The sequence below is a fragment of the Glandiceps talaboti genome, chromosome 17, assembly GCF_964340395.1.
Source record: "Glandiceps talaboti chromosome 17, keGlaTala1.1, whole genome shotgun sequence".
NCBI lineage: Eukaryota > Metazoa > Hemichordata > Enteropneusta > Spengelidae > Glandiceps > Glandiceps talaboti.
This window is the reverse complement of record NC_135565.1, coordinates 16523929-16541258: the sequence shown is the minus strand read 5'-3', so window position 1 is coordinate 16541258 and position 17330 is coordinate 16523929. Positions and strand designations below refer to the sequence as shown.

The window sequence follows — 17330 nt, the reverse complement described above, 5'->3', positions numbered from 1 at the left end:
ATCATTATCAGAATTTACAAGTCGTTATTGAAACATGAAGCATTTCCTTGTTAAAATTTGTCGGTATGTATAGGCTAAGAAAATTACAATTTCACTTGCGTGCCGCACGCGACGGCCGGGGTGACGGCCCAATATTGCCCCCCCCCCCCCCCCCGTTTTTTTATTCATTCAGTACAAGGTTTCGCTAACTTAGGGGTACCAGTTAATTTTTCGAAAATGGCTGCCGTCATGAAAGACCGAGATTGAAGATACAGCTGATCGATTCCGGGATATTGTCTCAATATACAGTGATTTCGCCATGAAGAAATCTCGTCCAGGGAAATTGGAAGCTTATCTAGTCAAAAGGAGATAATGGCGTCGCTGATAAAGAACCAAATAATAAAACATCTGAGCAAGTAAGTAGCTAACAGTATAACGCCGTGATGTTTGCAGACGTCAGCCTCAGGTAAACCAAAGAGTTGCCGACATGTCGTCTGTTCACAATTTTTTTTACTGACGATAGAATAAAAAAGAGGTTTTCGAAAATATCACACCAAGTTTCTTTATTTTTCGCGTAAAATTAGCGTAGAATTAGGACAGAAGGCTGAGAACATTTCGGTTTATTAAAATACAGACGTGATAAATTTCAACCACGGTTCAACATCAACTGTGTACGTGGGTAGAGTAGAACGTTACGTTACGCGGTGTACACACTCACTGTAACTTGTGTGTATTGACGGTCCTTCTACATTCGTCGACGTGGTACATAAATTTTTATATGCCTTTGTCAAAAGCCGTTTATCAACGCTGTAAGTTAAAATGAAACGAAAATAAATTTTGTAAAAGATAGCAAAGTCGATATTTATCGATTTCCCTGTGGTCGGCACTTTATATTTATATACCTAATTTATAATGGAATATCAATATCATTCATACCACGCAGCAAATAAAATGTTTTATTTCTAACTGTCCTACTTCACGGCTTTTATTATGGCACAAGCTAAATAGTCAGCTTATCCAAAAAATAACAAACAATGAAATAATATTGTTTTTGTATTCAATTTGGTATAATAATCGTCAAACAATATTTCATGATATTGTCACCATATGTTGCGACTACTGGAAAAGTAACAACATACATATGAAATATTAAATTTTCCCCAGCAGATGCTAGGTGTCCCAGCAATATATTATATATTATTTCCCAACGTTTTATTTAATTTAGATGATAAAATTACAAGTGAAATAAAGTGTCTTGTTGCTACGAGTCAAAGATACTTGACAAGCCCCTTTATGTCACATTTATTTTTAAGCTTACCGAAGAAAAATATTGGAAAATGATATAACCCATGCAAGTTTAATTTAAGCAAAATATTTGGAAAATAGTGGCAATGTTGAACATGTAGACTAATATTTGAAGCACCACAGAATGACTCACTTTGCCATGATGTAGAGTGACCTGGGTATATTCCATATTTTCTGTTCAAACATGTACAAATTGGTTTGCTTCTTGTATAGTATATGATACATGTAGCGTGACCAAGGTATATTCTATATTTTCTGTTTGAACATGTCCAACTTGGTTTGCTTGTGGTATAGTACATTTGTATATGATACATGTAGAGTGACCAGAGTATAGATTCCATATTTTCTGTTTGAACATGTACAACTTTGCATGTGGTATAATAAATGATAAGGGACAAAATTGACGATGCACTTTCACTTTTAATGGAAATTTGCAAAAATTGGTTCGAACAACAAAGTAGCTTGAATCACTGAAAGCTAAAAAATGCATATAGAATGCCCATGACTAGTTCTTTTAATAAAATCATTACAACATTTGGTTGTTTTTTGTTTCATTTTCAAGGAATGTTATATTAATTATTTTCTCATAGAGTTAACACTGTCTGTGGCTATATGAAGAAAAATGTAATTTTGTTGTCCATTCAAAAATATTGCATATTGTACCATGCACAAGGCAAGATATTGTATTTGAACTGAAAATATGGGTTATATACCCTGGTTGTTCTATACCACAAGTGACAACAACCTGTGTCTATGTCACTGGTTCTGCAGTGTTTGAAATATGAGTCAAAACATTCAGAATCGCCATTATTTTTCTAGATTTTTCATGCATTATGTTTGAGGAGGTATATTATTCCTCAAAATTTTACTTCATTCAGGCAGAAAATAATTGTGACCCTAAAGGTTTGTCACTACTTGTCTCCTGACTCATAGTGACAAGGCCCCTTAGGTCACTTGTATTCTTCTAAGTTTGATGAAGTAAAATATTGGGGAATAATATCTAATTGATCCTTCATATTTTTGTTTTATATTACATGTATTTAGTTGCAAAATGTATAAAATAACATTGTAAATGTTTCATTCGAACAGCTGGTGAAACATCTGGTGTTGATATTGCAATGACTTTTGAATGCCAGACAACAGTTTTAGTTAAATCCTGTAAGGTTACAGTATATGAATGTCAACCCTATAATCTATGGTAGAATTTTATGAGTCCATATACATGTATTTTACTAAGTTCTTGCCAAAATACTTGTGTGATATGTATATACATTTGGAACAGTTTACCACAAAGGGTTATTGCTAATTCATCAGTTAATCATTTTAAAGCCTGTATTGATAACCACCTCAGAACAGTAAGGGGTCTTTTAAAGCCTCAATGGCTTCCTACCCCACATAAATTCATGGTAAATTCACATCCTGGATGATCCATGTATAGGAAACTGTATTTTTTCACAGATTTCTAAACATGATGTTACCATGGTTCTGTAACCCGTGGAAGTACATTGTTTTTTCCAGCTTTTAAGTCAATGTTTCACAAAATGAATAAATAACAAGACATTGTATATAAAATGTACCAAATTACCTCTTTAAAATATGTTTACCCACTCTTCCCAAACCTCCATAACATTTAAATGAATTAGTTTGTTACAGCACACCTGTATCTATAGATAAACAAGGGAGTGACTGTTTTGACAACTAGCATCCATCACTTCTTGACAGTAAAACGTCAGAACCAATAGACAAGGAATAAACATTGATGTAAGGTTGATAATAGTTATCAGTGAGTGTACGCAAGGTCAACAATGATCAAATATAGCACTTAGACCATGAATTTGTAGAACAGAACCCCACAACTGTGTTTGTGTTTTGCAATTTACAGATTTAATTCTAATCTGTATTTACAAAATAATTCATTTATATTATTTATAAACAGTTCATGTGAAAGTTTTAATGAATATGAATTGATGGTCAAATTTTAACATTTCAAAAGTGTAATTCACCCTCACCCTCACCCTATCCCCTCCCTTCCCCACCCTCAGGATGTACATGTAGCTATAGATATGTGGGAGATTGTAAAAATTAAGCAGAAATTTTAGTCTATGGAGAAAACTGAACATAGACCGTGAAAGGTGAAGTTATTTTTGATGGTTACCAGCGACATCCCTGACATACATGTATATACCAGCACTATCATCACCATGACTACTGTCACTGCTGAAACATGAAATACTACAGGATGAGTTATGTAAAACTTACAATAGTACTAACTTTCTACATGAGACTTTCAATCACAGGAGACAAACCATCATCTACAACTATTTATTCATTTACTTAATTTTATGTACCCTGTGTCTCATAATCCAGAAGGATGGATGGGACTTTTTCTTTATATACTGTACTATTGAGAACTGTATTTATAATTTGCCGAGTCCACATAGGACATGAACAAATAACATATAGTAATGAATGTAATGTAATGTAATGTTATATAATGTAATGTAATGTAATGTAATGTACATGTTGTAATGTAATGTAATGTAATGTAATGTAATGTAATGTAATGTAATGTAATGTAATGTAATGTAATGTAATGTAACTTAACATAATGTAACATAACATAATGTAACATAATGATAACACGATTTGTACAGCTTCTACTCTGAAAGCAGAAGTAAATGGATGAATTTACGGAAAACAATGGATTCACAGACATAGGATACTACTACTAGGCAATTGAAAAAGGCCGAGACTAATGTTTAAAGAGATAGGACTGTCTTGAGAGAATGACAGAAAGATGTTAGACATGACATCACATGATGGCATGACATGACATGACATGACACATGACATATGACATATGACGACATGACATGACATGACATGACATGACATGACTAGTACAAATGTATATCAGTATTAAAAACATCCATTGCATTGCACTCTTTCATACCAGCTTACTAGTGGTACAGTTTATAGACATTCTGATCATGTCATGTTTGTCAAAGGCAGCTGGTTTTTAAGTTAAATGTTGATTTGTTGCTTTGTAGTAGAGTTAATTATTTCTACGTCCGCTGTTAAATTACATACATATACATGTAGGTAGAGCATCGCATAGATTATATCTCTAGATAATTATAAGAACACGTTAGACATGGCAGGCACAACCAGTACATGTATTCTGTCTCAGTGTGTGTAAAGCTGTGTCTGTGTCTGTGTCTGTGTCTGTGTCTGTGTCTGTGTCAGTGTCAGTGTCTGTCAGTGTCTGTGTCTGTGTCTGTGTCTGTCAGTATCTGTGTCTGTCTGTCTGACAGTCGATGTCATACATGTACATGTACGTTTGTGTGAATGCATGTTGTGTTCTTTGAATGTTATTTTAGTAAAGAATTCAATCACACACTATTACCTTGTTACAAAATTTGAAAACAAAGAATTGATGTGTGTATGTGAAAACCTGTGCATACATGTATGTATTGTGATGATGCTAAGACAGGAATCTTTCTTTATTCATACCGGTACAATCTCTATGCTAGCACACCATTAAAACTGGTGTAACACTAGGATGATAAAATTGGCCGGAGATTTCTGAGCGGTATTGTGCGTATAATTTTGTAAAGACATGAATCACTTTTTCTTTTATTCACACTGTGTTCGCTCACAACTAGTGGTACTGTTAATGCCAGGCTAATGTGAACTAATGAAGGATTTATTTTCTTGTGCTGTATGTACTGTAATATTATTTTGTAGGCATTTACTATTTGCTAGTCTAGTTAATGCCAGATGAGCAAATTGAAAAGGGATTCTGAGCTGTGTATAACACATTGAATAATAATTTCTTAATTTTTACACCATGCCATGCTATCAGACTAACATTTAGAAAAAGGTTCTTGAGTTGTACTAAAATTATGGATTTGTGAAGATTTAAAATAACCTTTTCTTTATTCAAACACAAGGTTAGACTAATCCCCAACTAATCTATTCATACTAAAGTCACTAATGTGTATACACCAAGCTAATGCAGGGCTAGTGAATTGAAAATGGGTTTTCTTGAGATGTACTCTATTATACATGTAATGTAATTTTGTAAATGAATCACATATCATTGCTTTTTTATCACACACACCATACTAGCCCACAACTAGTCATGCTATTAACACCAGGTGAATGCCAAGGGAATAAAAAAAAATGGTAACATTACTATAATTATTATATTTGATTTTCAAAGATTTGTAATTTCTGTATTCAAGCATAATACTAACCCATGACTCGTCAAACAGTGAACACCAGGTGAATGCCAAGGGAATTGAGAAAGGGATTATAAATTTGATTTCATCTTTTTAAAGATTTGTACTTACCTTATTCAAGCATAATACTAACCCATGACTCGTCAAACAGTGAACACCAGGTGAATGCCAAGGGAATTGAGAAAGGCATTATATAATTTGATTTTTCAAAGATATGAAATATTATTATCTTTATTCTAATACTATGCTAGCTGATGCTGTAATGCTGGGTATTTCTATATCATATCTCAATGGACAATGGACTTGGGGATTTTGAGGGGATGCTACAAATTAAAAGTATATGAAATTGATGCACTTGGCATTGATTGGTGTGCTTGGAGAAAATTTGTGGTCGCCTGGTCCACAACCGAATAATGACAATGATGATGAATGCAGGGCTGTCAAATTAGAAAGGATTTCTTGATCTGTAATGTATGTATAAATTTGTAGAGACATGAATCATCGTTCTAAACCCTTACTGTGACTAGACATCATTCATCTATTAAAGTGTCTTGTGCACATGGTACAAGGCTAGCAGTAATGTGTGCATGTATATTTGAACTGACTGTCCAATGTAATCACCTGTTATCATAGAGCACCATAGTTGAGTGCTGTGGGACTTTACTGAATCATCATGATCATAGTACAAGCTATGAATAATGTAAAAAACATACCCCAACTTTATTGAATCGTCATATTAAACTAATAATATATCAGTAATTTCAAGAAATCTTCCCCAAGTGTATAACATAATTTGCTGTATTGTATTTTCATGTCATTTTTTCAACCATTTACGTATAAATCCCAATTGATATAGTTTTATTTTCTAAACATTTTTTCTTCAGTTGATGAAATTGCATGTACATCATGTCAATTTTAGAGCCAGTGTTTGTTTATTGAAAAGTTTTGGATTTCTCAAAGTTGATTTCATCCCCTCAGATAATAGAGTTCATGAACTTCTCCAGCATGATGCTTTAAAGATGCAAGCATAATTCATGCACAATATCCCATTATGCTTGCTCTGTACTGTATGTTAATCCACCAAATCTATTATCTGAGGGGATGAAATCAACTTTGAGAAATCCAAAATTTTTCAATAAACAAACACTTGCTCTAAAATTGACATGATGTACATGCAATTGAAGAAAAAATGTTTAGAAAATAAAAGTATATCAAATGGGATTTATATGTAAATGGTTGAAAAACTGACATGAAAATAAAATACAGCAAATCATGTTATACACTCTGGAAAGACTTCTTGAAAGTATTGATGCATTATTAGTTTAATATGACAATTCAATAAAGTTTAGTTTAAAATATGTTTTTTACATTATTCATAGCTTGTATGATTCAGTAAAATCCCACAGCACTCAACTATGGTAAGCTCAGGTAGACTTTACCTCTCTTAACAAAAACTTCTGGTAGCTGCACTTTAGAGATCGTAATTATATTTGTAGGTTGCTGTGACTTGTGAATTTCCTACTTTATCTATGATCACTTATCCAGTGATGGAGGGGGATATGATCATCAATTTGTCAAATATGGATTATTACTGTCATATCAGTCCATATATCAATTATCATTGCCCATGTGTTTGTAATTTATATTGATAATTCTATAGTGAGAACTAGGTCAAAGGTTACACTCATTTCAGCAAAATCTCATGGTACGTTTAATTATAAACATTTGTCCTCTGTCTATGTTTAATTCAATTATGCTGATATTCTCAGCATGTGTGACTTTATAGGTATAATTCTCCTAGTTTTAAGCCTCTATTCTAGCCTAGAATCCAGGCTTTGCCAAGCCATGTAATCATGTCAAAGGACACGAATAACTTCAAGAACAATATTGATCAGCATTTTCGCTTGACTAACAGGAACTGAGGGACTTTATTATCTGTGGATACTTGTCCCTAAATGAACTGAACTGAATGAGGATTTTGAATTTTAATTTCCCCATCTCAATAACAAATTCAAAATTTAAATCTGCATGAATTCTAGTCTACTTGTATTCAGACCCTTTGTCATAAAAACCACTAGTCACTTTACAGCACCATTTATCAGTAGAGCAGATAACGGGTATCTCATTCAAATTATGATACAAGCATGAAACTTTGCACAGATGTTTTTAGTGGGGTATATTTTTCATTCATCTGACTGGGATCTTTAAAAATCCAAGATGGCAGCCATTTTCCAAGATGGCCACCAAGTCTACTATAAAAATATTTTTCTCAGTTTGCATTAGTAGATAAATATACTCTCTACTACACTATTTCTATAGATTGTAGAAGAGTAAAAGAAGAGCCTGTATACCTGTAGACTTGAAGGACTAATGCTACTACACTATTTCTATAGATTTTTGAAGAGTGAAGTTATTCCTACAAATATGGCACAATCATACAAAATAGACATTCATTTGTAGAATACATACATACATGTATGTATGTGTTTTCTTTGATAGCGAATGTGGGCGAAAATGTATTGCTGTCAGCAAACTGAATTTATGAATGTAAAGTATTGCAGCATGCCTAGATTTTAGGTCTGTTGCATAAATAAATAATGAGTAAATGCCAAAGATGTGAAGGGCTAGTTTTGAGACTAAAAACACAGTAATATTCACTTCTGTGATGAATTACTTTTATTACGTATACATTGTATGTACTTAAGTCATAAAATACTTAAGAGATAAAATTGGAACTATAAATCTGCAAACGTTTGATGTATTAAGTCTCAGAGTAGTATTGTATTTACAACGAATTTATAGGTTCATTTATAAGAATCTGATCTGTTTGGCTTATACACATGAATTTCCACTAATTCCAAATTGTTTTAATATATGTATGTCAGTTTTTTATAGGGTGATACAAATGTAAATGCAGATTTTAGTACCAGAGTAATTTAACTAAATGTCAGAAAATTAATATACAATTTACTAGCTCTTTCAGTGACAGAGAATAGACTAGTTTCAAACATTTCAAAGCAAACACTGTGCAGTTAGTAAAACCTGGGTTTTAGTTTGGTGAAATTAATCATCAATATTATAGAAATAACACAAACTCATTTCACAGTGTCAGATACTCACTTCTTGCATTTTAATGATAGAGAAAAAAATGTATGCAAATCATACAGTACTGTTTTATCTTGTGTCAAGTTACTATTACTATCAGTGACACTCATATATTTGTACATGTATTTGCACTGCAATTATACTAAAAACATTACTGCATACCTATATGTAAAATGAACATGTGCTCATTCCATATTAATAACATACACAAAATTGAAATGTACACACTCATATTTTTCCAAAAAAGAAATGTGCTGTTTTGGATTTATAAACATACATGTATTATTTGTATATGATGACAACAGAACCTTATGAATCTTGAGTCCTAGTGTAGGTTTAATATGGTACTCAGGGGTAATTGCAGTCATGCTTGTGGTTTCTGCTGCACTTTCACTCACCATGTTTGTGAACATACGGCAGCAGAGATCACCTCAAGTATTTGTACAAATGCTCATAGTACACCTTTAATATTTGCACTCACATGTCATGGGATTAAGTCATATTAGACTCTCTCACGGTCCTCAGAGCTTCGCATTACTAAATTAAAGCTATATGAGTTTGTACATGTATGTACCGATATCATCTACATAACCAAACTCGAATATCCTTGTACCGTATGCCACCCTCATCGACCACATAGAGATAACCATTCATTGACGTGTGACTGTGATGCTCCATGTTTTCACAAAGCTTGGGTATTGGTACATACAAAATAACTCGTTTAGCTTTAATTTTAGTAATGCAAAGCTCCGAGGACTGTGAGAGACTCTACAGTCATATTAGCATTACACAACTATGGTATGTGAAATATGGTGTAGGGTGAATTAAGAATGTCAAAGTGTAATCATTAATCATTGCGTAATTGATGACATTGAGATCAATTACCCTGTCAAGTAATCATTAAAATACCTCATTTCCTACATCTTAGATATGCAGTGAGTCACCACATAGTAAGCGATGGGGAACACCAAATTTTGGTGTGTCACTAGAAATTGTGTGCGTCAGTGGCGCGTCACATTGGCTTAGAGGACACACTGATATGCTCTGTCATATAGTATATATACATTGTACCTTAGTTACCATAGCTACCGATAGGACAGTAAAACATAGTTACTGTGGAACAGTAAATTAGAAATGAAAGTTATGTTTTGATCCATCCACATTTTACTATGGAGTGTAGTAGATGGATTGAAATGTCACATATGTTTCCGATTTTAATACCAATAGAAAATAACCTTTTACTTTCCTATTGATTCTTGAAAACATGATTCTGAACAATATTCTCCATTGACAACAGTAGATATAAAATATACAAAATGTGTAATATTTATGATAAGATAAGTTAGTCCTATTTTCTACAAAAATGGGCAACAACTCCAAAATATTAGGCACAAAGGTGAGTTACTCTATGAGTTACTCTAACTTCTAAGCCTTATCTGAAAATGATCTAGACAACTGAACATGTATATTGTAGTTGTATACTTGTGATAAGATCAGCTTGTCCAATACTGAAAGTCTTAGTATGGAATTCATTAATTCTCCAAATTGTCTAATTTTAGGGTTGAGAAAATGCCAAGCTGATATGGCGCATGTGCTATTAACTTCAGAATTATCTTGTCTGGAAATGATTTTGATAATAATCTTATATTCTTTATTTGATAACATCAGTTCGTTATAAATAATGGAGTGCATGATCTCTAAATCGTGTAATTTTAGAGTTTAAAATATATCACAGTGTTTTTGCTAAGGTTTGGGAACCCCGGTAACAGAAAGGGGGAAAGAGGTAAAACTGGTAGTGCTTCCCATGCAATGTATCATAGTTTAGGTGGGGAACCCCGGTAAAATGATGTGGGAACCCCGGTAGATTTTACCTACTTACCGCCCTTAAATAAAACACTGTATTAAACTGAAATAGTGCATGTGTTATTAAGCTCAAAATTACTTTAAATACCTCATCTGAAAATGATTTAGACAATTTGCATGTATTTTTATGATAAAATCAGCTTGTCCTCATTTCTACAAGTCTTTAGAATGGAGTACATTTCCAAATTGTGGAACTTTAGGTTGAGAAAATGCCAAGCTGAAAATGTAGTCCGTGTTTGAAGAGAAATTAGTTAATAATCATGCACGACTGAGTCCACATGTATCTAAAACTTAAGTCAGATGTAGCCTGCACGACTGAGTCCACATGTATCTAAAACTTAAGTCAGATGTAGCCTGTAGATACATTGTTGCTAACAGCATGTAGTGTTACATTGTATCAGTTTGTATGCATGACTTGATACACTCAATACTAACTTGTAAGTTTTCGGCTTTAGAAATCTTCTACTTCAATGCCGCTCAGCATTTTTCATTGAAAGCGGCAAAGATAATGATGATTATCTCACTATTGATAACGTCATCGCTTTTTATGTTCATATGTATCACATAATTTCTTTGATTTTGTGTTTTTTGTAGATATTGTATATTTCCTTTGATGTTGTGAATTTTCAAGATATCACGTATTTTCATTAATTTTGAGTGTTTTTTTTGATAAAATAAAATAATGTACATATAAAAGTCTTCTGTACATATATATATAACAGCCATCATATCTATCGTATGTCCAGTAATACTGATTCTTGACTTGAACACACACAGTTGCGTACATGTTAATGTTCTTATCACATACATGTACAATTGATGCAGGGATTCAGATTTTATCCATATTTCCGTATCTAACGGAAGGAAAATCTACAATTGCGATGCCAATATTTCATTCTTTATCATCTTTCAAATCTTTATTACCATCCTGTCACTGTGTAAGCCTAGAATCATTCCTTTTAAATTGAATACTACCGCGGTAACGTCAGTCAGTTCAGTGATGCATATTGTGTTGCCTGTGGGCAATATGAGCGTTACCAAATCATCCAATTACTGGATGAAAATAATTTATCAAAGCTTGAGAAAGACAGTGCCTTTTATTAGTTTTTAGCTGTCCTTTATACATAACAAGAAAATGATGCCTGAGGTAAATTATGATCATAGATGTTAAGTTAATGTAAACTGAGATAAATTAAAAAGAATGGAGTGTGAATATCTACTCATTATTCCTCTGATTATGAGGTTACATACTGTCAAAACTGTTCAATGTCCAATTATCACATACTTCAGGCCATTCCAGGAAAGAGAGACATTTTCACACACTGTGGGTTGAAGCATTTCATGATTTTACATCATCTATATGTACAATTACTTGCAATTTCAGACACAAACAGTCAATCTTGCACACTGAATATTCATGAGTCCTGAGTGCCTATACCCTAACAGTGTAAAACAGCTCTCATGAATATTCAGTGTGCAACTTGAATACATTATTTCTGCTGACTCCCATGATGCAATAGCCCATGAAATTGCAAATAATTGTAGGTAATGTAAAATCATGAAATAACTCACCATAACCCATAGTTTATGAAAATGACTTCATTTCCTGGAGTGGTGTTTTGTACTACATAGGTGAGGTTTACATGTTGGAGCATTAGCAGTGTGTCTTGTCTTCTAATAAAAAACAAACTTGTAAAAAAGTTCATGAAATTTACCACTTATTACTTAGTTTCTTTCTGAATTTGGTTTTGGTCTGTGGAATTGATTGGAAGAATATCAGTGCTAATCAACTCCATCATACATGTACAGTTACAATGTGTTAGTACTGGGCACCCATGGAAATCTACAATTGTCCAATTACATAATATACAGCATGCTCCAGTTATTTCACTAATTGATTTATTTATGACTGTATCAGTATCACTATTTCTTACTAAACCTGATGATGTTTTCATGTACATGTAATTGTAAGGCCAACAAAAGAAATTTAAAACATTTGTGAGTTTGGTAACATATTTTGTATTGGCCTTCATAGTTGATGTCATGACAATAGGTGTAATGATGTACTGAAACCAACAATAGACTAGTAATTCAGCATGGCTTTATGTGAAATTGAAAAAATGGACAGAATTTCAGTTCTACAAATAAGAACTCCTTGGATATGTTATTAATCAACTTACAAATTGCATTTAAGGATTTCCTCCCAATTTTACGACCAAACACTCATATAAATACATGCTACATGTATGAATTGTAATATTTAACATTAGTCTATAAGCTACACCATGATGGGGCGCCCTCGCACATCAACCTCTTTCACGTCGGTGAGGATGGATTTGAAACAATGTGTCTTACAGTCTCCCAGAACATTTATATGAAGAATGTACATACATGTATACATTAAATTTTAATATCTTGATTTCCACCCAGTTACAAAATGTAGATTGCCAGGGTTGATACACAGAGACAGATTCTTGCTAATGTTGCAAGTTTCATGTGTTTAACATTTTTCCTAGACATGCCTATCTGTAACAATGGCAAAGTAATATGATTGTGTAAATTGTAATGTATATTAATGCAATAAATGGAAACAGTTTTGAAGGTGAACTGTTCTTTGATGTGAGACAACTTTATTTAGCAAAACGGCATTTTTTGTCAACACTTCCTCTTTTTATAGAGCCTATAGTAAAGATATTTTATTGCACAAAGTAAATATAGTTGATAAAATACTAGCCTGGAATCCATGCAGATTGAGATTTTAAATTTAGCTTTCCAATCACAAGCAAAGTTTAAATCACAATCTGCATGAATTCCTGGCTAGTAAAATACAGTCAAAAGTAGCATCAGAGGTCATGTTAGTACAAAAGTGCAAATTTGATGCATAATTTCATATAATCCATAGTCATTGCCAGTTATTTAAAGCATTATACAAATACAGTAGTCCATGGTGTGTGTAGTGTGCCCTCTAAGCCAATTTGACATGCCACTGACGCATGCAATTTCTAGTGACGCACCAAAATTTGGTGTTCCCCTATCTCTTACTATGTAATAACTCACAAGAAATACCAGTTTTATCATTTTGACTCAAAACAACAAAATTTGGATATCATTAGAGGGCACAGTGATGCTGTGTGTAGTGTCACATATTATAAGTCTGAATACCTCAGGGTTGTATTTTGCAAGGTAAAAATACTACATACATGTAGCCAGATAAAATGTTTATAATGTGATAAATCTTTGTGCAATAACACTTTATGACCGTCTAAGACTAGGAGGATATCATAGAACTCTGAAAGCAACAAGGAATGTACATTGGCTAATACAATAATAATAAAACTCTGAAAGCAATATGCAATTAATAACGCTGTCAGGTTAATGTACGAATACTACGTAAAAATAACATATGTAGCCAGATAAAATTTTTATATCATCAATGTGATAAATCTTTGTGCTATCACACTTTATGTCTGTCTAAGACTAAGAGCTCTGATTATTACTACAAAACACATTAGTGTAAAGTTAGTAGCTATGGATATTATTATTATTATTATTATTTTAATTTCTTAGAAAACGCACTACACATATGTCACAGTGCGATTTACAGAAACTCTAAAAAGAATATGCAAAATTTTAAAAATCATAAAACTCTGAAACCAACAAGGAATGTGTATTGAGTACTGTAAAAACTCTGAAAGCAGTATGCAATTAATAACGTTGTCTGTGTCAAGACAGGATTATTTGTATCCTTTCTGTCTATTAATCAAGTTATGACTGACATTAATTATGAAATTAATCCAGCAAGCTGTACGTATTTATAGCCCTATAATTGATTTCTATGACAGATAAATATACCCCTTTCTAGTCTGTGTGTGTGTGTGTGTGTGTGTGTGTGTGTGTGTGTGTGTGTGTGTGTGTGTGTGTGTGTGTGCGTGTGTGTGTGCATGCATGTGTGGGTGCATGCATGTGTGTACATGTATGTGGGAGGAGATGGGGAGATTCAACAAAAAAAACAACAACAACAGTGCATTTGCTTGCAAGACAAGTTTCATGCAGAGACCACATGAGCCTGGATCGCATACTCTGTTCACCGATAGAACACTGTACATTATAACAATGTAGTCCAACTGTTACTGTTAATGTTACTATATAACTTGAACAGTTATAAACAATCTGATAAAAGCATAGTGTTAACCCACAATGTAGACACTTGTTTTGTATTTGTATCAGTTTTATTGGTCTTTTACCTAATGTTGTCTTGCATGAAGTGTTTACTCGGTGCAAGTTCATTTAAGCATATGCACTGGTGTTTGTTCATGGGTTGTATGGCTGTGTTAGCATTTGAAATAAAAATCTTATTGTTTAGGCCAGAATATAAATGTACATATTTATAAATTTACAGGTTAAAATATGTTATTAAAATAAAGGAGATATCCAAGGTTTCATAAAATGTTGGCACTCTTATGAGAGAGAGATGAGTAATAAATACTTATCTTGTATGTCTTTGATAAGATAACTCTCTCTGGAGACTCTTTGTAAATGGAGATATACTCAGGTTAATAGAGTTTGGAGTACTCAACACTATAGGGATCCCACTCAATACTGTAGTTTAGTAGAAAGTCACTCCAAAAAGGCTTGAATCTTCAACTAGTTTCACACCATGAGCGAGCTTTTCAAGAAATTTTCAATCTCTCAATACGGCATGCAATTGAAATTGTAGCATATACATGTACATGCACCTTCCAAATGTAATTTTTAGTATATACAAATTATCTGAAATAGTCAAATAGTATTGTAGCCCAGCTATAAGGTATAATACATATACACCTATTACAAATTGGGCTGTATGCACAAAGCAAATAACATTAGATGGATGTGTACATAGACTGTAATTTTGTGAATTCTATGGGCTTCATGTCCATACATCCAGATTCACCTATTTTGAATCTTGTATATTCATGAAACCCATATGTGGATGTACATGTAATTACTATAGATGGAATTGCAATTAAACACACTTCAGTTAATGTTAATTGCATGGGCTTCTTGATACTAAAAATGACTGAATAGTGGTCATAAAAATTAGAATATAGTTAGTTGAAATGTTGAACCTATGTCTTCAATGAAGACTTGTTCTATTATATAGACTTTGCATGCATGCATGCTTTCATACGGATTCACTCATGACTCTTGTTGTATTTGCATGAAGCCCATAGAAAACAGTAAAGTTAGCTGGAAGTGCAATAAAGTGAAGTTACCACACACCTGTCGATGGGCTTCATGTGTATGTGTTCACCCAGATTCACATATTACAAATCTGGCTGTTTGTGAAGTCCCATAGAAATAATGCAAGCTGAAAGTGCAATAAAGTGCAGTACCACACAACTGCCTAACATGTGCGTCATGTGTATGTATGCATCCAGATTGAATAATTGATATGTGGCATGTGTCACACTGTGGCACCCATAGAAATAACCGTAAATGGAGGACCAGTAAATTGTGATGTACTACATTTCTGGAATAGGACTTAGGCATATTCTTAAAGCAGTGAATAGCATGTACATGCATCACACTGTTTTGAAATAAAGTTTATATTGTAGACAAAAACGTTCAATGTATTTGACCACTGTTTTCTTTATCATCTTTTTGTCAGGTTCGTGAAGAACTTGTCTCAAGACAAAATCAATCTGAGTACATTTAAAGGAGAAGGAGAGCTGAGTGACATTGAACTTGATGAAACTGTTCTGATGGACCTTATGGATTTACCAACGTGGGTAGTACTTACTAAAGCTGTATGCAACAAAGTTACAATAAAGGTTAGTGTTTATATAGTGTTGCACCTCCAGCAATAGGCTATGATCCCTACCACTCATAATGGTTCCATCCAGGTAATGGATTTACCAACATGGGTAGTACTTACTAAAGCTGTATGCAACAAAGTTACAATAAAGGTTAGTGTTTATATAGTGTTGCACCTCCAGCAATAGGCTATGATCCCTAGCACTCATAATGGTTCCATCCAGGTAATGGACTTACCAACATGGGTAGTACTTACTAAAGCTGTATGCAACAAAGTTACAATAAAGGTTAGTGTTTATATAGTGTTGCACCTCCAGCAATAGGCTATGATCCCTAGCACTCATAATGGTTCCATCCAGGTAATGGACTTACCAACATGGGTAGTACTTACTAAAGCTGTATGCAACAAAGTTACAATAAAGGTTAGTGTTTATATAGTGTTGCACCTCCAACAATAGGCTATGATCCCTAGCACTCATAATGGTTCCATCCAGATAATGGATTTACCAACATGGGTAGTACTTACTAAAGCTGTATGCAACAAAGTTACAATAAAGGTTAGTGTTTATATAGTGTTGCACCTCCAACAATAGGCTATGATCCCTAGCACTCATAATGGTTCCATCCAGATAATGGACTTACCAACATGGGTAGTACTTACTAAAGCTGTATGCAACAAAGTTACAATAAAGGTTAGTGTTTATATGGTGTTGCACCTCCAACAATAGGCTATGATCCCTAGCACTCATAATGGTTCCATCCAAGTGATGGACTTACCAACATGGGTAGTACTTACTAAAGCTGTATGCAACAAAGTTACAATAAAGGTTAGTGTTTATATAGTGTTGCACCTCCAGCAATGGCTATGACCCCCAGCAATCATAATGGTTCCATCGAGGTAATGGACTTACCAACATGGGTAGTACTTACTAAAGCTGTATGCAACAAAGTTACAATAAAGGTTAGTGTTTATATAGTGTTGCGACCCCCAGCAATCATAATGGTTCCATCCAAGTGGTGATGCTACTTGGTTATATC

General features: G+C 33.6%; 1 protein-coding gene across 1 annotated transcript in view; it reads left to right on the top strand.

The window, feature by feature from the left end:
- Positions 1-284: 284 nt before the first annotated feature.
- Positions 285-17330, top strand: part of LOC144448512 (bridge-like lipid transfer protein family member 3B) — a 56068-nt gene continuing 39022 nt past the window's right edge. Inside the window, exons 1-2 of the mRNA XM_078138778.1 lie at positions 285-395; positions 16147-16309. Coding sequence (XP_077994904.1) covers positions 352-395; positions 16147-16309 — 207 coding nt within the window. The 5' untranslated portion in view covers positions 285-351. The remainder of the gene's footprint in view (positions 396-16146; positions 16310-17330) is intronic.